Raw genomic sequence first — 26,374 nt, forward strand, 5'->3', positions numbered from 1 at the left:
TCTACAAAATGGAAATGTAAAACGGTCGCCACCCCGTCCCCAAATGGTGGCTGATCTCACAGACACTGATCGGCACATGTGCAGTACAGATCCTGTGCTCATTATCCACATATAGAGGAAATGGGCACTCCAGTGTCCAATGTTTTATCAAGGGTGCCAGGATATAGTAGATGCAGCCTAAGATATAGAAAACAGCACTCCCAAGTTGTGATACAAACATCAATGTTTTTATTTACAACGTGTTTATTTTAGTCTGCCATTAGGCAGACTAAAGGCCTCTACACACTACACGATATTGCTAATGATTTGGCCAATTCCGACGCATCAGAACGACAAATCATTAATATTGTGCAGTGTATACACACTACATCTTGTACAGCGCTCTCCTCCATGCAGCTCCATGCAGTGCTATGCAGCGGGGGCCGGCATATCGGGCAGTCAAGCGTAAATAGTCCAGTGTGTACGAACCGCTCAATATGTTGGCCCATCTGCGCTGGGGTCGTAGGTCGCATCACTGGGTACACAGTCGTGAAGTGTGTACCCAGCTTTACGATATAGACCACAGTCTTCATTATTCACAATGGGTAATGCAGTCTGTCCCAGTACACCAAGGTCAGAAAAGCTTAGCTAATCTTAGCTAGGGGTTATAAGCAAATACCCGTGTAGAGACAGCATCACTGGTGAGGGATCTTCTTATGCATTCACAGTAGCCTCCATGCTCCTCCCTTCCTGGTGATCACAGTTTTCTTATGCACGTTTGCTGCCATTAGGTGCTCTAGTCGGCGGTAGCATGATAGTAATATCTGTCACTTTCCCGCAACATCTTTGCCAGTGAATGCTCCTATCGGAGCTGCTACAGTATTTTGGCAAAAGGTTTTTGTTGAATAGCCCAGTAAAGTAATTTCTTATAGCTACACTGCCAGCAATGATAAATAGATCTTCTAAGCGTTGATATATATGCATCCACAATTGGTTTGTTACCTGATCAAAGGTTGGATAAAATGTTAGAATTCAGTTGAATTCTAGTATTATATATTTTGTACAACACAAGCACCGGTATTTCTATATATTGCTCAGTCTGACCATGGCCTGTGGCTCCTTCACTGGAGGAATTTATTTTTTTTCCATTTTTAATGGAAAATACTTGGTTAAAAAAAAGAAAAAAAAGAAGCTAATACCGGAATTACATGGACATGATAACTCATGCAGTAATCATGATGCCTATACATAATACATATCACAGTTCCTTCATTATATGTCTCTTGTTTTTGTAAATGGATGTTGTAACAGTACAACATTCATGTAATATGCATGTTCACTTCATCAGCTCACTTGCTTGTTGTAATACTATAAACCTGACTTTCTATTTACATGAATATACACATTTATATCATTTGTAAACATCAGGCACACAATGCTCTCCCTTATCATTAATATTAATATATTTGTACAGCCTTTGTTTTGGGGATTACATTTTACTTAATGACTGTAAATGGTATGAAAATGCAAATGTTATTTTGATTTCATTTGCGCTCCTCTTGCATGCAGCGTCCATAAACCATAACAACAAACCTCAGGGGTTTCTTCTAAATTGGAACTGTGGGTAGGCACATGTCACTATGACTTACAGTCGCAGCTAAAAGTTACCTGGAGCTACTGCTTTGAGAGCACTAAGTCAAACGTAATATAGAAGGAAAATATTTCTGGAGAACACTTCCCAGTAGTGGGGAAGATACTTCTTGTCAGCTCATACTGTGCAGGGAAGGGAGAGATTGAACAAATGCTGGTAAATTTAGCTTCAGAGAATGCAGACAAGTTCTCCATAGGCTGTGGTCTGTGGATGCTTCCCTAAAGGAATCATTGGTTTTTGTAAACAATTTGTCAGAATGGAGTGGAGAGGTTTCTGATGAAGTCTCCTGAGGCAGCTTAACGTCAGTCTGGCTGACCCTAAATCTCTTTCCCTAGCACATACACTGATGTGAGTTCAAGATGCAAAATGAGCACAAGTAGGAGATTCCAGTAAATTATGTACAATTCTTGGGGAAGCATCAGCACTGCACTAAACATGATGTGTGAGACTATCATGTCATGCTTATATAGAACTGAATATGCGAGAGGATATCAGCTACAATATTAAACACATTACTGTGGATATAAGATCCAATTACTACTGTACATAGATATAGCTTGCAAATCCAACACACTACATGAATAAAGATTGTTGTTTCATAGTTGCTGTATATAAAGTTTAATGCCTGTGCATTTATGTGTGCAAATATTTGTATACCCACCTGTTCATCGCTGCTTTCTTATAAATACCTTAACAGCTGATGACTTCCTACTGCCCATAGACATTATAAGGAACTTATATAACATAACTTAATATCCAGAGACATGGATTGAGATTACATTTGATCATATTTATTGATAACATATCTTAATTTATGGTGATGTAATAGTGCAGCCAGACCAGTGTGACTTAGGGCACAAAGTACAATGCCCTGCAGGTGCATTATGCAGAACAACCTCAACACCTTCTTCACATATGTTGGGGGGTATCAAGTTAAAAAGGTCTAAGATTAATAGGTGCCCCACCGTCCTTGTCCCCATCGGGGACAATCGGGGGGATTGATAACCCTGCCCAAAGCTGGCAATTAACTTGGCTTCCTGCACTCCTGCTTCATCGTATCACCTTGTCTGGGTAATACAGATGATCGTTGTGGCTGGGAGGTATCAACCAGGGGAGGTATCAACCACACTCTCAGCTGGTGGAGAAAGGACCCAACCAAAAGGCTGCCATTTACCTGCCAACTATTCAACATTAACAATAAAACAAAGAGCCTGATTCAGAGTAGCACACAAACCCGATGCTTTGCATACTACTCCGATGTTAGAAGATCGGCGCATGCATAAGATCTGTGCTGCGCATGCGCGGGTGTTCTATTGCAAGGTCTCTTGGGCAGGGGGTGGGACCGGTTTCCATTCCAGAAAACAGGGGCATGTTGCCCCCATTTTCTGTGAGTGCCGAGGCCAGGGTCTGCGTCTTCCGATGCAGACTTCCTGGCCTTGGCTATTGAGCTGCAAGGGTCAATCTGAGTAACCTCAGTGTTACTCAGATGGCCGATGGTCTCTCAGATGATCCGATGCTGCATAATGGGACGCAGCATTTGGAACAGTGATGCTGTCTGTCAGTAGGCATCTATTAACACCAGTCGCTTCCTGCTGCATTAGCATATTGTACGGTATTGCACAGCCGCTTCCCTGCGACTGGGCAATAATGTACAACTCTGAATCAGGCCCAAAATTAGAGGGCGTATGGGCTGTAAGATCAGCAGAAAAGAGTCTGATAGTAGATGTGATTAGCCCTATAACCTAGCTCTGATACTCCTCCCAACTACCCCTTATTGGCCTGATACTTGATGCAGGTGATGTCATCAGACCAAACTATCTCAGCCTCAGGGTTTAACCCTTTTCCAGGCTGATGGGCAGCCTTCTCTCAGTCTTATATATTCTACATTCTGCCTCCACACTAGTTAATTGGTTATCAGGTCTATTTTCAAGGCCACATTGGTTTGAAAGTGCATATCACCAACTTTTAGGTCAGTACAATAAGGTATTAAATTAACCTCTGCTACGTAATATTGCACCTATGTTTATAAAATCTATATTCTTATGTTACTAGAGTGTACTGAGCAGCTGAATTGCATATTAACAAGTATTGCATCTTACAATATATATTGGTCCTTGACATAGGAGCATTTCCAGTGATTACAAGTCAATTTGAACTGGTGGTATAACTATAGAGGGTGCAGGGGATGTAGCTGATATGGGGCCCGGCCGCTTGCAAGGTCTGAATGCCCAGCAAGCAACACCCCTGCTCCGTTTTAATTATTTTGATTTATTTTTTTATTAGTACTGCCATGCTCCCTGCGCCGAGTTCACCCGGGCCTGGGGGTTTTCTTCTGGGTGGGGGAGGTAGGGGACTGTACAGAGCCGCTTGTTGGAGAGAGACTTGTGAGATGATGATATCATCAGCCAGCGAATCTGAAACTCATAGCTGCAGGGTAGCGGCGCGGCTGATGGATGGATACAGCTGTGCAGTAGAGTCCTGCTGATGGTGAGGCCCCCCTTCCCCCCAAGCTCCAGCTGATGGTGACCCTCCTCCGAGTCATAGCCACTATGCCTGCTGACCCCCCCTGAACCTCTCCGAGTCATAGCCACTGTGCTCACTGACGGTGAGCCCCCCTCCCCTTCATAGCCACTGTGCCCGCTGACGGTGACCCGCCCTCTCCCTCTGAGTCATAGCCACTGTGTCTGCTAATGGTGACCCCCCTCCCTCTCTGTATTATAGCCGCACAGTCCCGCTGACAGTGACACCCCCCTTCTCCAAGTCAAAAAAGCAATTTGCAGATTGCCTGAGATTGCCTGTTAAAAAAGATTCAACAATGTTGAGGACACCATTTAGATTTTGCAGAATCGGTAGTGGATTCTACATCCAACATCTGCATTTTCAAACGTTTTATGGAAATTTTGTTAAGAATTACATCCTTTTTGAAAATAAAAATTTGCAGTTATTAATTTGGGTAATGTCATTGTAAAAGGTTGCTGGATATGATAATATGGGGTAATGACTATGATGGGAGATGAAGGTATGTGAAAATGATAGACTGTGCATGTTGATGTGTTAAAGTGGTAGGCAACACTAACCACGCCTCTTGTTCGGCACAAGCCATAACCACTCTGGTGGAGACCTGAGTTGGGGGTCCCTTATAAATTTTGCTATGGGGCCCACAAAGTTCTAGTTACACCCCTGATTTGAAGGGACAACTCTTATAAATCTAGAAATAGGGAGTAATATGAAAATAGTGTGCACGCCTTATTATAGTTCATATGGACCTGCATAATAACTGCTGGAGTAAAATGAAGACTTGTTTGAGACGTTTACAGTGACAGTTACATCATTTATAAATGACTCCATTTTCTATTACAGTTATGTCTCATTACACTTTACTAGTAGCCCTGATATGTTCACACGTTTCAATGTTATGTAGCAGGTATTTTAAACATTCTCTCAGTAAACCATAAAACCACTTTGTCACTATATAGAAACAGCATCTGTTCTATAAATGTTACAACTAATATTTTCATATCTCTTATCTCCAGGGTCTTATGCATTCCAGTGGTCCTGTGGGTAGGCACCGGCAGCTGGTGCTGGTCTTAGAGGGAGAACTGTACCTCATTCCATTTGCTCTCTTAAAAGGAAGCTCATCAAATGAGTATCTTTATGAACGCTTCAGTCTGATTGCTGTCCCTTCCATCCGATCTCTGAACATCAATTCCAAGGTAAGAGGGAAGTACATTATTTCATCTCTGTTCACAACAAATTGTTGATGGCTGTTTTTTTTCCTGTTAGATGCATTTCTCCTGATTGCCTCCATTTTCTTTCAAATGCTAATATCCTAAAAGTAGAGGGATATTCACACTTTTCTCGCATGGCAAATATAACTGTATGGCTTTGATCTGTTACATTTGTCTTATATTTATATATGAAATAAATCAGAGTGAAATTTAAGACACATTTATAACTTTTGAAAGAACATTCTAAAATACTGTATCAAGTGTGCATACGCTCTCTATAGCAGAAGTAAAATTCTTATCCATCGCTAGATTTAAGGAAAAAGTCATGCACAGAGAAAAGGTGTTGTAACCCACAGCAACAAGACATTTTGGTATAATTATAGAAGTGTTTAGAGAATAAAAGGAAGTGCCCAATCTTTATAATGGTGTATACTTATTTCATAGGCTCACTTGCGGAAGAATGCTCTATTATATTCAAATTCTACCTCGATGGCTGCTGTTATAGGAAATCCTAAACTTCCACCATCAGTGATGGACAGATGGCTCTGGGGTCCAATGCCCTCAGCAGAAGAAGAAGCCTACATGGTGTCGGAATTGTTAGGATGTCAACCTCTTGTTGGCAATTCAGCTACAAAAGACAAGGTTATGAGTGCGCTCACACAGGCTGAATGCGTCCACTTTGCCACCCATATCTCCTGGAAACTTGCAGCTCTAATACTAACCCCAAACAGTGAGAATAGCTCTGGAACAAACAAAAGCACCTTTGGAAATACCTATACCATTCCTGAGTCTTTACAAATGCAAGACGATGCCAGCGACGTAGAAAGCATATCAGACTGTCCGCCTCTCCAGGAATTCCTCCTGACAGCCGCAGATGTCCTGGATCTCCGGCTACCTGTTAAATTAGTGGTTCTTGGATCTTACCAGGAATCCAGCAACAAAGTTACAGCAGATGGAGTTATTGGTCTAACTCGAGCCTTCTTGGCAGCTGGGGCACAGTGTGTGCTGGTTTCTCTTTGGCCTGTTCCTGTGTCAGCTTCAAAAATGTTTGTTCATGCTTTTTACTCGTCGCTCCTAAATGGAATGAAAGCAAGTGCATCGCTCTCAGAGGCAATGAAAACAGTGCAGAGCAGTAAGCAATACTCACATCCATCAAACTGGGCAGGTATGATAATTACTTTGTGTCTATATTGTACATCATTTTTATGGGATGCAGCTGTTAACCATATCATTTGTAACAGTGCCTCGCTACTTGACATTATATTTGCAGTATATCTTCCATTGTCATCACTTGTCGTCACTTGTTACATTGAAAAACTTAAGAGTTGAATATATTTGACAGAATCTGATTATTATCTGAGAATGTACAGTTTTACAGTCAGTTCTAGAAAACTCTAAGGAATGTCTTTGTTCCAAACCTGCTCTGTTCTTATTGCTTTACACAGTTAAGTAATTATTCAGACATCATCATCTGTACTCCTCAGCTGAAGAAATTGGTTCTTTTCACCAAGAGATGATCTGTTTTTCTTGAATAGAAACATCTCTGTTCTGACAGGTAGAGAGATTTATGCCTGGCAGGACATTAATGTTCACGATTGTTTGATTAGGTGAAAATGTAGCAGCTGTGTGGTTTTAGTTGGTAATCATTACAATTGCACACTGCACAAGACTCTGCTGCGACAATAAACTAACACTAAAATTGCCATAGGCCTTCTGAAATCCACAGCAGCAGATAATTAGAAAGTATCTGTTGTCTACACAATTTAAGGCAGCCATTTTGTAGGTTGAACCAACTAGGGATCAGTGAGCAGCACTCCCTTACTAATATTCATGAGGAGGATACAGTCAGTTTGCCGGCGGACGGGATGCCGGTTGTTGAAATCAAAGCATTGAAATCCCGACCCGGGGAGTAAACATAGGCGTCGAAATGCCGACAGCAGTTTCAGATACCGATGCCGGAATCCCGACATTGTAGATATAGTGGGGCGCCTTACCTGTTAGCAGCAGGGGGGGGAGAGGGTTAGGTTTCGGCACCACGGGGGCTTAGGGTTAGGCTTTGGGGGGGGAAGTTAGGGTTAGGCACTAATGGGGAGGGTTAGAGTTACCAAGCATCGGGATGCCGCTGTAGGCATTTTGACAGAAGGCACCCCGACTGCTTTTTGAGATCTGGTGCAGTGCTTTTTGAAGCAAAGAGTTTGGAGCATTTAAGAGGGAAGGGTGTGACACACACACAAAGTGACTGAGTGAATGCAAACATGGTGAGTGGAAATGTATTACTCGTTCCTCCATACGGGGTGTTTTCATTGATGAGGGCAGTGGCAAACGCAGGATTTCTAGAGGGGGGTTTCCAAATGCCTGATTATAGAGTGAGTGTGGCCAGTCCATGAAGAGGGTAGAATTAGCACTTAACCAGCTTTAATAAGCATCATACGAAGTGTATTGTGTGTCATAATTCCAGCATATACAGGACCAGCGATCACAGTAAGCCATTAAATGTGGCAGTAGGGCCATCCTTTCTGAGCAGAATGTTTTTTTTCAGATGTGAGCACCATTCCAGGGCATTGGAGCAAATCCGGGAGCCTAGGGGAGAACCTAGCACTGCCATGGACAAATATGTACATATTTTGCTCTATAGCAGCACATCCCTAACAGTGAATGTTTTCCAGATATCCTATTTGGTGCACAGGTTATTTATTACTGGCTTATACAAGTTAGAAGATCCACAGGTGGTGCTAATTATTTCATTTGTGATACTGAAAAGAACATGCAGCTCTAGTAAAATTCTATTCTATTACTATTTCTATTGTGGTCATGGTGTGGGCTGGGAGGGAGGTTTCCAGGCAGACGGAAACCCCCCCTGCATTTGCCTATGGAGGGGGCCCATGTACGGCAGGTCCCCCATCATGTAGCAAGCATGGGGCCATTGTCTGTTTGGCAAACCCCATTATAAGTGTTCTGGGACTGCGCTGCCATTTTTCCAACGATAATCTGATAGATGGTTCACATGCAGTAGAGAGCAAAGGCTCTCATTCAAAACCTTCAAAGTTTTGTTCTATCTTATGATGTCACATGAGGCAACATCATAAACTAGTTAATTCACAGTTTTCCTGTCTATTAACACTGTAGCTGGAGATTAGCAGAGAAATCTGATTTTCTGTTTTGCTTAAGCAAGTCTGGTCCGAAAGTCTGATTGAGATTAAGGAGCATATTTATCAATTATCAAGTTTCAAACCTGCTAATTGTTATTTCTTGTGGCCGTTATTCTTGGCAATAAGTAATAAAATACTACACAAATGTATCAATATGCACCCACAGGGACAGGAGCCCGTCCCTGCAATATGTTCAGTGTGAAATGACCACATCAGCTGTCTCTATCGGGACTTCTTGTATGCCCATTGCTTGGGAGGGTTCTCAGTCATTTTTTGCAAAATGTAGCCCATAGGCTACTTATAGGATAATGCCATTGGGAGATGGCATTATCTATCGGAGACAACTCTTTTGCCTTGCTCTCGTGTTTCCCTAATTTGTGTTTCCAGTGTAGGTTTATTTTAAAGAAAAGGTTTCAAGATGTGATTTTTTTTTTAAATTTACTCTGGACGCCATCTACCCTGGTTACACCACTGATACTATTTACATATTACATGACCAGATTTCCAGTAATTGGTGATATTTGTAGTCTTACTGTAGAAGTGGCATGCTAAGACAATTATTTGACTTTCTGCAGCATCTCTATAATACAGTTCACAAACTCACAAATTAAATCACTTATAAATGCCATTGCCAGGTGTCTTATGTGTATATTATTACATGACAGGAGACCATATATTATCTTGAAGCTATAATACAAATTTACGTAATAACGCTGTGGAATCATTTGTCATTAAGGGGTCCATTCATTATGTTAATTATTGGAGGCCGGTTGTCCCCGATAACTAAGTATCCAACTTGCTGTGAGTAGCATCGGTGGATACAAAGTCACTGGAGCAATTCAACATTGCTCTGGTGCGGAGACAGCTGATACAAAAATCATCTGTCTCTGCGATCCCCTTCACTGCTACTTTCGTAGCAGTGACAGCTGGTCAGACTGCGCAGTGCTAGTATGCTTGCATGAACTGGACTTCACGCAGGCACACATAGCCCCGGCGTCGTGATCAGGGCAGGGGCGGGGGGATCTGAAAGGATCCCTCTTCGCAATCCAGGACTCCTTCCTGAAGATGGCGTATGTTCCCACAGTCAATCTCCAAATTTTTTTATATTTTTGGAACTTAATGAATTTAGGTCCCCATAATACTGTATGGAGACGTTGGGACAGATCGGTGTGATATCTCCTGCTTTACCCTTATAATGAATAGACCTGATCCTTTATTTCTACAAAAGTAGGTGAAAATTTTTATATTCACCTACTTTTGTATTAATTAAATGATGATGAATGGACCCCTTAAAGACATATCATAAAATCAACTATATAATTAAATACAATGGGTCAAATGCCTCTTAGTTACTGAAAGTGCCAGTGTTTCTTTGTTTTTGCTGCTGGATTTAAATTTAATTTGAAAACAAGGGGTTCCTTGGCACTAATCAAAAAAGTGAGCCCATATAGAAATATTTAAAAAACCACCTATGTGTATAGTTAAATAGGAAATAGTAGCTAGTTTCAATTGGAAATTAGTGAATCAATTCACCCACTAAACTGCAAATAAAAAATAGAAAGGAAATGTGGAACAGTGCTTATAGACAAAATATGGTATGGTAATGAGGGGTCAAAAGTCATGTTCAAAATATGAAAAAAATTACAAATAGCAATTTATAGATAAAATATCAAATATAATGCAATGGATATCAACATCCTAAAAATTACATATGGTATTGTCACCTTTATAGAAAATTCATCATGCTGATAAAAATAAATAAATAAACCTCTTTGGATATATTCAACAAAAGTTTGAGTTGGCACTGTGGGCCTGATTCAGAGCCGGACGCTCTGACCAGAGCGCTCGCTCTGAATCAGTGCCCTCCTACCTAAAAATGGAGCGGCCTCCTGGCCGCTCGCATAGCTGTGGGTGACCACCCACAGCATATGCGAGCGGCCAAAAAGATGGTCGCGATGGTCAAGACCACCACGACCATCGGGCTTGCGACGAGACCCTGCAGTAGGGTCTCGGTGACCGCAAGCCCTGGAGTGATTTTGGCTCTATCAGAGCCAAAATCACTCCCACTGACATCACTAGTGGTGTCAGTGGGGCCGGACCCAGACGGTAGGCGTTCCCATGTGAACTCCTCCGTCTGGCAGCCACGCCCCCGGCACTCCCACCAAAGGGGGCGTGCTGTCACTCACCATCGACAGCACGCCCCCTTTGGTGCAAGACCCGGAGCAACAGCTTGACTGTCGCTGTCCGGGTCTTGCGCATGCGCACGACGGAGCTCCCTCCGTCGTGCGCATGCGCATTGGGGTAACATCGACCCGCTTGCGAGCGTCCTGTGCTCGCGAGCGGGTCTGAATGACGCCCTGTGTTAGAAAAATGTATTTGTCTCTATGGAACCACAAGTCTCAAAAGTTGTACAGTCAGACCAGCTTAATGGGGAAGCTTGTTTTGAATTACCAGATGCTCTGGCTGTTAGGTAACACCTCAGGTCCGACTGCTGCACAAGTGATCACCCAGCGATTATATCTCTTTTTCTGCTCAACACTGCAGTATCTCTTTCTCGAATGGATGTTTGGTGACAATAACCCCGGTGCTGAACAGCTTTGAAAATATCCAACGGCCCAGGAGAGTCCTTGTAAAAAATCCAAAGGCCTATAGAGAGGGTTAAAAATCAGCATGGAGCGATCCTCTAGTTTTGCTCCCGTATCAGGGAGGCTTTATCAAGCTGAATAATGGGTTAAAGGATGTGGAACAGATTTGTTGGGGTGTAGTATGGATGGGACAGGTGTTTTTAACATTACGGGTTTTTTTATTGTTTTTAAAGTGGCTTAAAGTGACTAAAAATCTTACAATAACTACAGCATTTATTTAAAAAAATGTTTTCTATAATTTCTCTTAACTATTCTTAAAAAAGAAAAATCAGCCATTTAAAAGATTTTAAAAGAATCAATTATTTGTCTTTTGAACAGCATATATATATATATTTATTTTGTTAGCCAATATTAATTTGCCTGAATTTAGGGTACAAACTGATTACCCCTTTTTTTTTTTTACATAGCACAATAATTTTTGCCGCAAAAATCTCGTACCCAATTGAATATGCCCCTTAATCAGTGAGATTACACCAGTTAACGGAAGCCACAGCCTTTTACAAATACCCCAATGAATTATTTATATGATTAAATATATGTATAAATAGTAATGATCTTTAAACGCAAAAATTAGCAATCTTTTCATTACTGTCATTGCTTTATTTGTACATAATCATAACACTTGAGGTCACTACAGAGACCCTTGCGTCCAATTTATTTGTCCCCTAAGGATGAGTAATTTACAATGGCGCACAAGTGCATTATCCCATAATATCAAATTAGGGAGTTGTTTTCATGCATATACACCAGACTGAAGGTAATTGCTGATTGCCTGCTACAAGTTACTGCATTTCTGCACTATAACACCAATAATAGTAGACGTCTCTCCCTCTCCTGTTACAAACTGGACATAAATAGTAAAATAATAATGTGTATTGTGTGTGAAATGATACAGAAGCTTTGTTACAGCTCTTCATATGCAGCAGTAACTAACCTGACTCTCTAAGGCAATCCAGAAAGTTCAGCCAATTAAATTATTGATCAGTATGCTTTAGAGCTGTGAGATTCTGGTGTATTGCTTCTCATATGTTAACTGAAACATAGTGAGACTGAAAAGGTTATAATCAATATTTCAGTATAACAAGTTTATTAAGTTAAAAAATAAATGAAGCATTGCACGCCAAGAACATAAAAAAAATCAAGTTTACTGGAAACATTTTAAATATACTAGACATAATTCCTGTTTCATATAGCAATTGTAATAATTAATAAATATGCAATAGAGCATTATATAGCAAGTCTACCATGTGTACAGTAGTACCGTATGAAAAAAGATTGGTTGGTGAGGTTTTACAGGTTTACTGGGGAATAGAATTGATTGCTCAATTTTGATCAGTTTTAATTATTTACACTGTGGACAGTGAATTTGCCACTGGTGGCCTATAAATGCAGACCATTAGTTTTCTGCAAGTAGCTTTTAATATCTTTTTACAGTGGAAAAAAATGTGAATTGCTTAGATGCAGCTGGTTTTAAACAGAACTGACCTGAAGTCAGCATTTTTTTAATTCCCTTATATGTCACTGTTATTAGTTTATCTAAATATTTACAGTAGATCCTCATTGCTCTGACCAACATAAATATGCAATAAATATCTATTTATTATTACAGACTGATGTCTACATACAATACCAATTAAAAGGAAGAAGCCACACTAATTGTTGTGTATTTTCATAATGTGTTCTAGTTCTATTCTGCAAATTAAAAGAGCATAAATTATTCAAACCCTTTCCATTCTGCATGTTGTCCATGGTATGTTCTAAGTACACTTGCATTCCGCCAACATTTTGTGGGCTGAACAAATATTCACTAGGAACCAGTACCTTATGAATATTTGGTTATGGGGTGTCTCAATGATGTCAGTGGTTTCTATTGAATTAATAGACTATTGGGGGAGGCCACATAATGGATGCCTCCACTTAATCATACCTCCCAACATTTATACAAGCAAAATTGAGACAAAATATACCATGCCCGATATGCCCAAACCCCATCCAAAAACATCCACTTTTGTATTTAAACCTCACCCACTTTTGAGAACAATCTACTTTTTCAGTGTCCACAAATTTTGACTGTACCACCAAAATCAGGACATTGGGGAGCAGAGGCATATTAAGAACTGGGGGGGGGGGGGCTTGAGTAGCACCCGCTCTCCTTCAATGTAACTAATAAAATGTGCCTCCCGTGTATGCACCAGCTTCCTATGCTTCTCCCATGGTTTTCTTTCCGGTGTTAAAATTGCTAAGATGATGCATGCGCAAAGACTCTGGCACAGTGCGACGGACCCTTTGCTAGCTTATGTGCAGCACCATCTTTCTGAATTGATCACCAAGAAGATGGCACCTATAGAGAAGCATAGGGAGCCGGTGCACTATACGGGAGGCACAGTGGTCGGTCCTGGACATATGGACTTGTGTGCACTGCACACCCTGCACCCATGATATATAAGCCACTGGTTGGGAGATAGACTTAATGTAGGTGACAGGTGCGCTTAAACCACCCGCTATAAACGCCAATAGAATTGTACATGTAATATTTTTTTCAAAAACAAGTTCTACATTGTTTTAGATTATTTAGATCTGATAAGGTCAGCACAGACGGTGTAATGGTTAGCGTTACTGCCTCACAACACTGAGGACATGGGTTCGATTCCCACTACGGCCCTAACTGTGTGGAGTTTGTATATTCTCCCTGTGCTTGCGTGGGTTTCCTCCGGGTACTCCGGTTTCCTCCCACACTCCATAAATATACTGGTAGGTTAATTCGCTCCCCACAAAATTGACCATAGTGTGTATGTTTGCGAGCATGTGGTAGGGAATATAGATTGTAAGCTCCACTGGGGCAGGGATAGATGTGAATGGTAAGATATTCTCTGTAAAGCGCTGCGGAATATGTGTGCGCTATATAAATAACTGGTAATAAATAAATAATAAATAAGGTGATGAGCGGAAATCAGCCCCATGTGGTGATGAGCGGAAATCAGCCCCATGTGCTCCTGCATTCCATAAACAGAAATAAATGTGTATAAACCTTGTGCAGAGTTGTGTGCGTTTTGCCTTGCCCTCGGCCCCCAGGCTTGGTTTCATACAAGTCCTCATCATCTGTGTGCACTTGCATACTTGATGGAAAAGAGCAAAAAATGCATAGGATCAGGCGTATTCACATTTACAACTTTACTCTGTATAACCCGCATTCCATCGACACACACTCACTGAATTTTGCATAGCTGAAAATGTCCCGTTACAGGAGAAGAATGCATTTGTAAGTGGAGGGGCATTAGAAATGCATACTACCCTGCATTGCCCATACTTGTGTATGCCCGGTTCAGGAGCACGCCCAGTTGAAATAACACGCAAAATACATTAGGCTTCATTAGGCCCATAACGTCTCAGGTTTGCCCTGACAACCTTTCATTTCAAAGGTAAAATGTACTCTGTTTATAATATCATTTAATTTCTTATGTATGATTTCAAGCTATTTTAAATATCAATGATAGCAAACATATGGTTTCTTATTGGAGGTAATAGCAGGAGCCCTAGGCAGAAGCTAGTTATTAGGACGTGATTGCAGCTATCCTTCAGTGTTTCTGGAAACTATCCCTGGGGGTCATCTATGACCAGAAAGTGGGTTCACTTAAGTAACAAAACATGTGAGACATCAGAAAGATTTTGCATTCTATAATAGTTCTTTATTCCCTTACTCCCCTGATAATTAGTAATCATGTAAATGATCTAGATAAACATTAATTGGGATAGTTGGTTTCATATGAGGAGATCATGCAGGTCTGATAGGCATTCCTAAGCGGTGATAGGGATGAGGGGGTGGCTCGAGTCGGCGAGCGTGTTGGTGTCAGTGACTGTATTGGAAGACACCCATAGTCAAAAATACTGTCAGACATTCTGAGCAACCATAGGGTTGATCAGAAGTACGATGGTACGGTCGATGTCTGCTTGATGACGCACATTTGTGCGCACAACGGCAGATTAGAGCTGCAGCCCATGGGCGTCGAAATATACAGCCCATGGGCTGCAGCATTACCATAGTTTCGCAGTAGCTGCTATAACAGAAGTCGCAGCTGCTACTGCTTAGTGTCCACCTCTGAATCAGGCCTATGACTTGCGCATACGAGATGCATACGTTGCCCATGCAGATCTGGCCAGATCGCATGATGTGTACGTCCCGGCATAAGTGTGAAAATAGGCAAATCTTGCATCCACTACTTTATTTATTCCTTTATGAGTCATTCGCTGCTAACTGCCATTTTGCTACCAACTCTGCATCAGCCCTGTATATTTGTAGTCTAGTCAGCTTTTGCATTACTCTACTTTGACATTCGTGTCTTTAACTGTCCACCTAACCTTACTCCACAGGATTCATGCTCATTGGAAATGATGTGAAACTCAACAGTCCATCATCACTGATTGGGCAAGCCTTATCTGAGATCCTCCAGAACCCTGAGCGCGCAAGGGATGCCCTAAGGGTTTTACTGCATCTGGTAAGACTGATTCTGTAAAATGCTATTTTTATTCATTAAATATTGTAATGTTTTATAAATGAAAAGGATAAGACTTATGAAAAACTGTTATTACAAAACCTATGATTTCTGATATAGTAACTTGGATAGTTGCTTATTGATATCTCCACTATGTATATTACAAGGAATAACATAACCATACTTGCCAACTATCCCGGAACGTTCGGGAGGCTCTTGAAAATTGGGTGCACTCCCGGCCGACCGGAAAGTTGGAGAAATCTCCCAGCAGGGCCGCCACCCACATGCATACCCCCAGACTCTGCTGCATCCTCACACACACTCCCGCAGCAAGGCAGGCAATGACGAGATTCATCCTGGCCCCGTCTCCGCTTCAGAATGTCGGTAATCTCTACATTGCGCAGCGGGGGTGGGGCCACAGTGGCGTGATCGGGTGGTCATGCCCCCGCTCCACCCCTAATGCCTGGTAATGACCCCGATCACGCCCCCATGTGCCGTGTCACGCCCCCCCCTGCGATGCCAACCTGACTGCCCTATCTTGAAGGCGGCAGCCAGAATGTCGGCAAGTATTCACATAACCCATACTAGGTTCACTGACTTATTTATGAGCTCTTTCCTTGTATGTTGCTCTGTGACTTCTAATATACCTACAGAATATTGGTTGTCAGTTGTTATAGTCATCCTGCTATTTCCAGGAAAATATTGATCACGGTGTACAAACAAACCATGACTTCTATTCATCTACAGGTTGAAAAGTCTTTACAGAGAATTCAGAATGGGCAACGCAATTCCATGTACACTTCCCAACAGAGTGTGGAGAATAAAGTGGGAGGAATACAAGGCTGGCAGTCACTGTTAATGGCTGTAGGATTTCGACTTGATCCACCAGCAAGTGGCCTTCCTGCAGCAGTTTTTTTCCCGACATCTGACCCTGGCGATCGACTACAGCAATGCAGTACAACCATACAATCTCTCTTAGGTAACATTATTTGTAATTCAAGGATTCCTTACAACTGTAAATAAGAGACCATCTGATTTCAAGAAAAAATAAACAGATGGTTAGATGTAGTCTACTGCATCTTAATTAAGGATGCATAACCAATGTAAGCCAATTTCATGCATTGTATAGCCTTAAAAAGATGTGACAATCAGAGCAGTGTAAAACGCAGATGGAAACATTACTGGTAACAGCAAACTTGAATTAAGACCCATATTTCTTCTTACTCTACAATGATTTCTGCTCAAATTCCTGCAAAATTACATCTTTTAAAGGGGAAGTTCACCTATAATTAATTTAACAAGAGTTATAGCTTGAATAGTGTCAGGGCTATTTTAACAGCATTGTAGGCCCTGGGCAAAGCAATGCACTGGGGCCCCTACCCACCCATTCACTGGAATACAAATTGGTACTTTCAACAAAATCACTGTTTATATATAAAAACATTATGTGAAGCAAGGATCATGGATTCCACATCCCTCTTCTCTTCTCCAGCTTGCAGTGCAGCTCCTGCTCTTCACTGCAGCTGTGATTAAAGTATGGTGCCCCCTTTGGCCCCACCCCCTAAATGTGGCTCTGTGGTTGAAGACTGGGAGGCAGGTAGAGAATGCTGTCTGGCCACTCTGTGTGTACTTTACAATCAAAGCTGTCAGGGAGCCTCTTTCCCTGCCTGCCTACCAGCTGGCTGCCCTATTTGTGGAGTGAGTGGCTGCACACTCTAAGTAGATGCCCCTGTCAAACGCCCCTAGAATTGTGGGGCCCTGGGCAGCTGCCCAGTGAGCCTATACGTTAAGATGGCCCTGAATAGTGTAACATTGACAAAATAGTTATAGAACAAAAAATCTACAGTTCCACTAAAGACATAGGCAGGGGCTACAGGGGAAATTACATCAGTTTGCGTTGTGTAATAGATACAAAATTGCTCTGTTCAAGCCCAAGATGCTGCACATTAAACATGCATAAATGCAGAATGTGTAGATCTGGGAATTGCACCTGTATGTGTCTGGAAAGGCAGAACGGGGGAAGAAAGGGTGGGATGACATATGCTACAGTAAGGATGTGTTTATGTCATTGCAAGGAGATCGGCACCAGCATAGACTTGTGCCCTGTATACTGTCCAAGCTGAATCATGTGTGCATCCATGTGTGCTAGTACAGATAACATGCTGATGATGGTGATGGCGGTTGCCAGCACAACTGCTTCTGATTGGCTGATTGTGTACCTGTCTTTAAAGTTGATAGCTGCTTTCTTTATTGTCTGTGTATACTGTTTATTATGTTCCTTTGTGTGCATGTTATAGCTTATACAAAATGAAGAACAGTACCTGCTGTATTAGAGAGGTTTTATTAAAGCCTAATAGCAAGTGTGTATTTTGACAGCAAAGCAAATCATTAAAAACATGGGCGTCAATGTATCTGATGTATGACTGACGTAAACCTGATGTACTTCTGGTTCTGACCTGCACTCGTAAAACAATGTGTATGCCTCAGCATATGGGCGTAAATATGCTACTTTTATGTATGCTTTTTTGAACGTTCTAATATGCATCTAGCTCAGCATCTGGCCCATAGCCTCTATTTTCACACAAAATAATGTTTATACTGCCCATTAAACATTGTTCCCTAGACATATGCAACTAATTTTCCAAGAGCTCTGTTTACATACATATATTATTTAGTGTAGAAGGTGTAGCATACAGAAGCTATAATTATCTGTTAGATTGTGGTAGTTTTAAGGACAAGCCTCAGTCTGTTGGCTATGTATAGTCATGATTTGAGAAGTGGAAGCTGTCTTTTTTTTCCCACAAGATTCAGATATCATTCCATGTATAATCTTTAACAGCGTTAACATTACTTTGTGAACTTTAGAACTGGAAAAGTTTGATTAAACAGAGTTTTATTTCTTATATAGTATGTGACAATTCATGGAGAGGAATGTATTATTCTTTGTTTTAGGCTTGCCTCATTCAGCACTTCAGGCTCTTTGTAAACTCATCACTGCTTCAGAAACTGGGGAACAACTGATTAATCGGGTAAGTGCGGTACATACTATGTAGATTCAATTTCCCAACAAATGGGAAAATCTATTTTTTCTATCTAATAAAAAGCATCTATCGCAAAGCATAGGAAAGTAATGTTTGCCTAGTTCATATGTGCTATCAGACCTTGGCGGAAATATGATGCTCTACATGAATGTCAGATTTAAAATGTTTGGACAGATTTAGGGGGGAATTCATTTGAGTGCAATGTGCATTTGAGTGAGATGTGCTGTTCCAGAACAGCTCATTACGCCCATCAGCTCTTGCGACTTGCGAAGTTAGCACTACTATAACAGCCCGATATGTGCACAGACAGTTTAGAGTTCGAAGGGGAGCGCATCCTAGTTCAACTCTAAATCATGCTTGCCTACTTACCTGCATTGTCCAAGAAAATCACACTTCTCTTTTTTGTGAAGTAAGAGTGCGGGGATCTTGATGACTCAAATTGCATTATCTTGCACTTGCACCTTCCGGGAGGGAGTCCCAAAAAATGTAGGCAAGTTTTTCATGATTCACAGTGCTGCCCAGTATTTGGTGCTACATGCAAGAGCAAACAGGAACTGCATTTGCATCCCAACATGGTTACTCCACATACATATCTACTTTCCTGGAACCTCCAGGAGAGTCCCACATTTTTGGGTAGTCCTCCAGGGTCCCAGAATAGTGGGTGGTTGTCTTGTATCCTGCTAAACTCCAATACGATGTGTGATTCACAACATTTTCCTCTGAGGGGGCAGGGCCTAACAATGCAAATAGTCCAGCCACGCCCCCATTACCTACCACTGGCATCTCCTCTACGGGATTCTCCCGGAGAGGAGATTGTCAAATCAGGCAAGTATAATACCCTCTGTGTTTTATATTTTTTGCTATCTACAGTATATTGCAATATATATATATGTTAGGTATGGTTCGGCACTCAATATTCTTCCAATTGTAAAATACCTGGGTGCTCGCACAAAGCATAATACAAAAATCCAAGGTGTGCTGTCACAATGCAGGACAGACCACAGCGCATCACTCCAGGGTTTCAAATATAGCAAAGTTTATTCAACGTTTCAAGGCCCTCCCGGCCCCGTAGTCAGGAAAACAAACACACCTGTGTTTGTATATATGACTTATCAATCCACTAACATCCTTGAAGCCATTACCATTAGTGCATGAGAGGCGGCTGCATGGTTGAGAGCAGAGTGATCAATATGAATGTTTTGATAAATACTAAATCTTTGTGCTTTAAATAGGCTATAGCCATCAGTCAAATTGAGTTTAAGTTGATCTGTGCTGTGAGCCTTGCATGCATGCACTCAAAGTAAAAGCAGATCTTATTCAAGAATGTTATGAATGTCTAAACAAGCTGCTGCTACCAGATTTACAGCTTTAACAGCTTGTCCTGTTTGCATGCTTGCTGTACTGCATTCCAAACATCTGCATGGGGGCTGGTCCCCATGTTTGTGGGGCCACTATGCCAGCGATTACTGATGTGTACGTTACCTTGCTTCCCGTGTAAGGAACCCTTAATAGAAACTGAATTACCCAAACAAGTCTATAGTCACATACTATGCACAAGCCACTTTGTAATACAGTAAGCAAATAAAAAGTCAAGAAGGAATTTTGTTGTTCCAGACAGGGAGTATAAATCATCCACTGCTTGCTGAGATTGTATTTAGCCTTTTGTTGTATCACTACAGCTATAAAAATAGGGTGAACTTAATAGACATTTATATTTTTTTCAAAACGTGCTAACTATGTAACTTGCCCTTTTAATGAACCCCGTTGATTTATGTGGTTATATCGGCAGTTCTAGGAGTGGGGGAAATGACAGTGTAGAGAGATGGTTACTCCTTGCATTAGATAGTATTGCATGTTACCCAGTTCTCGCACTTTCCCCATATGGAGACATGTCTGTTGCTAACATCACCCTGCTCAGCATGCTCACAAATGAATGATTATGTTGCACTGTTACTTATGCTCGAGTTTTAAGGCTCTCTTTCTCTTTTCTTTTTCCTGCGCTAAACTTTATTTTTCTGCTTGTAATCTGCTGGCTTCTGAAGGCTGTTAAAAATATGGTTGGAATGGTAAGTACACAAAGGATTGGACTGACTGATTGTGCAATCTGTGCCACTATTGTCCCATGTACTTCTGCTTTATCTAGAGCGAAAGAAAATGCAATTATTGGGGTCATGGTAACAAAACAAATTGTAAAGTAATCTCAAATTGTCTATTTCCAGATCTTTAAGTATATGCATTTAGTTCCATGCGAGCAATGAGGGAGCAAATATGTCTTGCAGTTAATTCTGCATCTGGCCCCTAGACCCTAAATTGTACTGTAAAAATATAGCTACTCAGTATTTGTATGCTACATGCATAATCCTATTTGCATACGCACCCTTTGCATCGCTAGAAGGTTTGTACAGGTGAAGATTTGTACACCTTAACTGGATTTAACCCTATTCACAATATTCACAGTATTCACAATACATGAGAAGTAATACCACTAAGTCTATTAGCCAGTGCTGGGGCAATGTGGCTTACTAGAAGAGGGTTGATTATTAAGCTGTGATATGATATGCCTCTATTACTGTATGATAAATGTTGTCTTTTTTTTCTCTTCAGCTTCATCAGGTCCTCGTTCAACTACAAACAGACAAAGAACATGATTTCTCATCAGCCCCAATCCAAGTGTCTATCAGCGTTCAGTTGTGGAGATTGCCTGGATGTCATGAATTTTTAGCGGCTTTAGGTATGTGAAATGTTTAGTTAACACACAAATTGGAACTATTCCTCTTTTATGTATTACAAGCCCACCAAGACATTGGTCTCAATATTAGGAGGGTGTGGACATATGTGCTGTGTGGCTACACCCCATCTGGGGCCCTCCTGTGCACCTCAGGCCCCCAGAGAGGTCCTGGCCTGGGTACTTTGTAAAAACACCTTCACCTCTCAGCACCCCCAGAAAAGTTATTTACGGAGTTCAGAACTTGTACATAGGTGTAGAAAACTTTAGGTCAGTCTTGAGCGATCTGCAGAATATTACCTGATGTTGAACTACAAGTTCTAGTATGATTTACCAAGTTACTAACCCAAAAGTTATGAGATATCATCCAGAAACATCTTTTTTTTTTTTTTTTTTTTTTTTAGGATTTGACCTGTGTGAAGTAGGGCAAGAGGAAGTCATATTGAAAACTGGCAAACAAGCCAACAAAAGGACAATGCAGTTTGCATTACAATCACTCCTAGCTCTCTTTGGTATGTTTTTCTAAATCCAGTTTGTGATGTGATTTTCGTTCTTGAACTTATGTGAGGAAATTCAACAATGTATTATTAGTTAAACAGTTACAGTTGCTTAGATGCTTGAGCAGGTGATAAAACTGATTCTAGAAATCACTAAATGTGGAATTATTGCTTAAATTTAAGGGACTCCAACCACAAAAAAATGTTAGTACTGGGAAATGTTATAGCTTTATTATATTTTTTGTATACTGTGAGCCATACATGATTTAATTATTATGTATGCTTAAGGAGCCTATGTGCCAACCTTTTTTTTCACAAAAGTATATAGAAACTGCAATGTCTGCATAATTTAATGAATTGTTGCTATTTACTAATAGCCTAATGCAGGAGATTTTACTGAAATATCCTGCAAAAGTATAATTAGCTTTACAAACCACAGTCCATGGGGACTAGGGTCTGACCCCTATGTACCAAACTCCAAAAAGCGTAGTGAGATTCCTCCGATGTGGCTGAGATGTAACTTGAAGAGACAGCAGTTATCGCTACCACTGTCCCTGCAAGTTAACTTTAGTACATAGAGGGCATACTTTTGTTATAAAAAAAGTTTGTTGCGATGCATTGGTCCCTGAGATTATAAAAAGGAGGTTTTGTAGGAGGTTTGGGATTATGGGAATACAATGGCTCCATAAAATTAACCATGCATGTGGCCTTAAACTTAAACTGGCCTTAAACTTAAACTATAAATAAATGCAGTTATCTTGATGGTAGTTTGGTCACTTTAGACCAAATTGGCCCAAATTTTCTGCACAATACAACACCTAAACAAATTGGACCATCTATAACCAGCTTTAATAACAGTTTCACAGAACATAAGTATAGTTATTATTATTATGATTATTATTATTTATAAAAAAAAGAAAAAAGGCAGACTATTTCTTTAACTGCTATCAAGCCCTCTTTGTTGAAAATAATAATAAACTTTATTTATATATTTATACTATTTTATATAAAAAAGGAGGTAACCCAGATTGTGCCCTGATAATTAAATAGGACATACCCTAATCATATAAGCAACTAATAAATACAGACCTCTAGGGCCAAATGTAATAGGGTGAGAGATTAGAAAATGTGAGAGTCTAGCAGTAAACTCTCACATTGGTCGAGTTTTATCTTCAAAATGAGAAAACATCTGGATGAGAGTTTCAAACGAGTTTGTATGTTCTCGGACACTATTACATTGGCCGAGTTTAAAAAGTGTGAGAGAACTCTCACATTTTTTTAAACTCTCACCCTATTACATTTGGCCCCTAGAGTGGGAAATTTGTTGTTATTATTATTATTTCTCCCAACCAATTTATAGGGAGTAGATGTTATCGTTGAGAAGATGCAGCAGTGGATTAAATAGTTACTGCTGAGAGAGTCCAAATATTGTAAGGCCGACATAGGGCTCTGCTTGGATTCTATAACATATCCTCATGTGTAGGCACTTTATTTGTCAAGGATCCTAAAAGACAGAGCATGGGGATCAATGAGGAACGAACTCCACAGTTTAGTGTAGGTGGACTTTTAGTAGTTTACAATGCAGAAGGTGAATTTTAAGTAAAAATATAATAAAAATATTTGTTTAGGTAAATATAAGATAGTTGTATTACTATAGATGTATACATTAGTAAATTATTGCCTTCCATACATACAGTATATGCTGTATTTCAAAGTACTGACCAACCTTTTGTATATTCTTTTCCTAAAGATTCTACTGAGCTTCCAAAACGCCTTAGTCTTGACAGTTCTTCATCACTTGAATCTCTGGCATCGGCACAGTCTGTGTCCAACCCAATGCCTCATGGATATCCTGGTCATCCGTTCTCTCCAACATGCCCAGATGGCATGGCTTCAGATGCTATCTCAGTATACAGTCTAAGTTCAATAGCATCATCAATGAGTTTTGTCTCTAAAGCGGATTGTTTAGCCGAAGGAGAACATAAGATGCGTCAGGACCATGACAGACCAAAAAATATTTATTCTCTCAGAAGCTCAGCAAGAGGCCAGTCTTCCCCACAAACCCAAATGTCATTAGGGAAAGAGGAACAGGAAGAGTATGATGGATTTTCTATAATAAGCAATGAGCCCCTTCTATCATACACAGAAAGCCTTGATCCTAGCCTCAAACAAGAAAATGTTCAGGAAACAATTCAAGTTTCTGTAAACTCTAAAGGCAGCATAAGCACACCAAATTCACCTGTTAAACTAGCTCTGATTCCAAGTCCAAATTCACCTTTCCAAAAAGTTGGAAAACTTGTAAGCTCTGATACTGGGGAATCAGACCAGTCTAGTACTGAAACAGATAGTACAGTAAAATCTCAAGAAGAGAGCAATCCCAAGCTTAATCCTGAAGAGCTTGCTCAAAAAATTTTAGAGGAGACTCAAAGCCATCTGATTGCTGTTGAACGTCTTCAAAGAAGTGGCAGTTTTAATAATGCAAGTCCTTCGCCTGATGGTGCTTCAACTCCAAATGGTAGCTCTATGTTCAGGTCATCAGAAACAAGTGCTTTTAGCAGACCTGCTCAAAAAGGGATGCCTTCTCCCATAACTGTGAAACCAAAGCCTCCAACCAGAAGCTCTTCTCTTCAGAAGGTGAGCTCAGGATATAATAGCCCAGCAAACTCTGAAACATCCCTAAAGGAAGGTGCAAGTCTTCACAGTAACCAACCTTCTCCAAGTTCAGATTCACTTAATTTTAAATTGAAATATCCTAGCTCTCCTTACAGTTCTCACATTTCAAGATCTCCTCGAGATATATCTCCAAGCTCAGGTCATCAATCTCCAGCAGGTAGCACCTCATCTCCAGCACTTTCATACTCTTCTGCTGGATCTGCTCGGTCCAGCCCTGCTGATGCCCCGGATATAGATAAACTAAAACTTGCTGCACTTGATGAAAAGGTGAAAGCTATCCACAACCTGAAGATGTTCTGGACAAGTAACCCTCAGCACACATCAGGTCCAATCAAAATATTACGTGGAGCTCCAGGAACAATGACTTCAAAGAAAGACGTTCTAAGTTTATTGAACCTTTCTCCACGACATAGCAAGAAGGAAGAAGCTGTGGATAATCTTGAACTAAAAGAATTATCTGTTCAGAAGAAGCATGCTGAAGCCACACAGCAAAATCCTCCAAATGGTCATAAACACATAGAAAATATAAATGTAGCAAACATAACTCAGTCAGCATCATCTATTAACATGTCTGGTTCTATACGCAGTTTAAAACTGTCATCTGGAAATGGGTACAAGTTCCTTTCTCCTGGGAGATTTTTTCCTTCTTCAAAGTGTTAAAAAATGTCTTTTATACAACTTTTAAGCCTGTATTACCATTTGTATATTGTTTGTGTCCAATTGCCTTCATAAGTTAGAGACTAAAATATTACATGTGAAGCAGAGGTTATAATGGATATAACAATCATTCAGTCATAGGAACAATATTTTAATGAGAAATTAGATTATAATTCCAATCAGTTTTTTAAGAAAATTACAGTACAAGGGCAATGAGGTAGACTCCGCTCTAAAACAGGATTGTATTTCTACAAGAAAGTACTTAATTGTATTTAGTCATTTATATTATTTATTATCACTAGTAAGCAGTTTGTACTTAAGTGTGCCATTTTATTTGTAAATGTTTCAGACATGGAAGACTATAAAATCACTATTCTTGCATGTAATTTTTGTAAATGTTATTGATCGAAAGTGGAAAATGTGTAAAGGCACCCTTGGTTGATTTGTTAAATGCTATGAAAGGTGTAAAATATGCTACCATCAGTGTTTGTATGTTCTCATTTTTTTTCTTTTAATCAAGCACCTGTCACTGAGTATACCATTTACACACCAGTCTGTTTCGATGTTGCTTTATCTATGTGGCATTTAGAGCATGGTACAAGGTAGAATATTGATATTTTTTTAGAGCTCATTCTATAGATGAGATCCTGTATCATTAATTGAATGCCTATTGAACAAAGGGGTTTATGTATTAAGCAGTGAAAAGCAGGGAGAAGTGGACCAGTGGAGAAGTTGCCCATAGCAACCAATCAGCTCCTACCTATTATTTTATAGACTGTACTTGATAAATGCTACTTCAAAGCTGATTGGTTGCTATGGGTAACTTCTCCACTGGTCCACTTCTCCATGCTTTTCACAGCTTGATACATAAACCCCAAAGTGTGGCCTGAAAAGTCTGACTGTGAATGGCATACTCAGATGTCAGTGCTGTAACTACTGTGCAGCAGCCTATGTGGCATTGGTGAGGCTGGTCCATGTGACCTGGTCTTCTCAGTCAAAAGCCCAAACAGAGTTTCACTGTGCATATTAAGCTTGCTCCTGCTCATAGCATATCACTAGTCCTGCCCCACAAAATGCTGATCTTTGGGCCCAATAATTGAATGTTACACCCCTTGCTATAATATATTTATTCATTACAA

At 40.5% G+C, this 26,374-nt stretch overlaps 1 protein-coding gene across 1 annotated transcript in view; it reads left to right on the forward strand.

The window, feature by feature from the left end:
• TTC28 (tetratricopeptide repeat domain 28) overlaps positions 1 to 25,930 on the forward strand; it is a 498,533-nt gene extending 472,603 nt beyond the window's left edge. Inside the window, exons 14-22 of the mRNA XM_088465579.1 lie at positions 5,164 to 5,343; positions 5,803 to 6,523; positions 15,521 to 15,645; positions 16,390 to 16,621; positions 18,595 to 18,671; positions 20,726 to 20,749; positions 21,288 to 21,414; positions 21,813 to 21,920; positions 23,656 to 25,930. Of these exons, the coding sequence (XP_088321705.1) occupies positions 5,164 to 5,343; positions 5,803 to 6,523; positions 15,521 to 15,645; positions 16,390 to 16,621; positions 18,595 to 18,671; positions 20,726 to 20,749; positions 21,288 to 21,414; positions 21,813 to 21,920; positions 23,656 to 25,238 (3,177 nt within the window). The 3' untranslated portion in view covers positions 25,239 to 25,930. The remainder of the gene's footprint in view (positions 1 to 5,163; positions 5,344 to 5,802; positions 6,524 to 15,520; positions 15,646 to 16,389; positions 16,622 to 18,594; positions 18,672 to 20,725; positions 20,750 to 21,287; positions 21,415 to 21,812; positions 21,921 to 23,655) is intronic.
• The last annotated feature ends 444 nt before the right edge of the window (positions 25,931 to 26,374 follow it).

This window comes from Taudactylus pleione, unplaced genomic scaffold, assembly GCF_031769625.1.
Source record: "Taudactylus pleione unplaced genomic scaffold, aTauple2 ptg000062l, whole genome shotgun sequence".
In the NCBI taxonomy this organism is placed as follows: domain Eukaryota; kingdom Metazoa; phylum Chordata; class Amphibia; order Anura; family Myobatrachidae; genus Taudactylus; species Taudactylus pleione.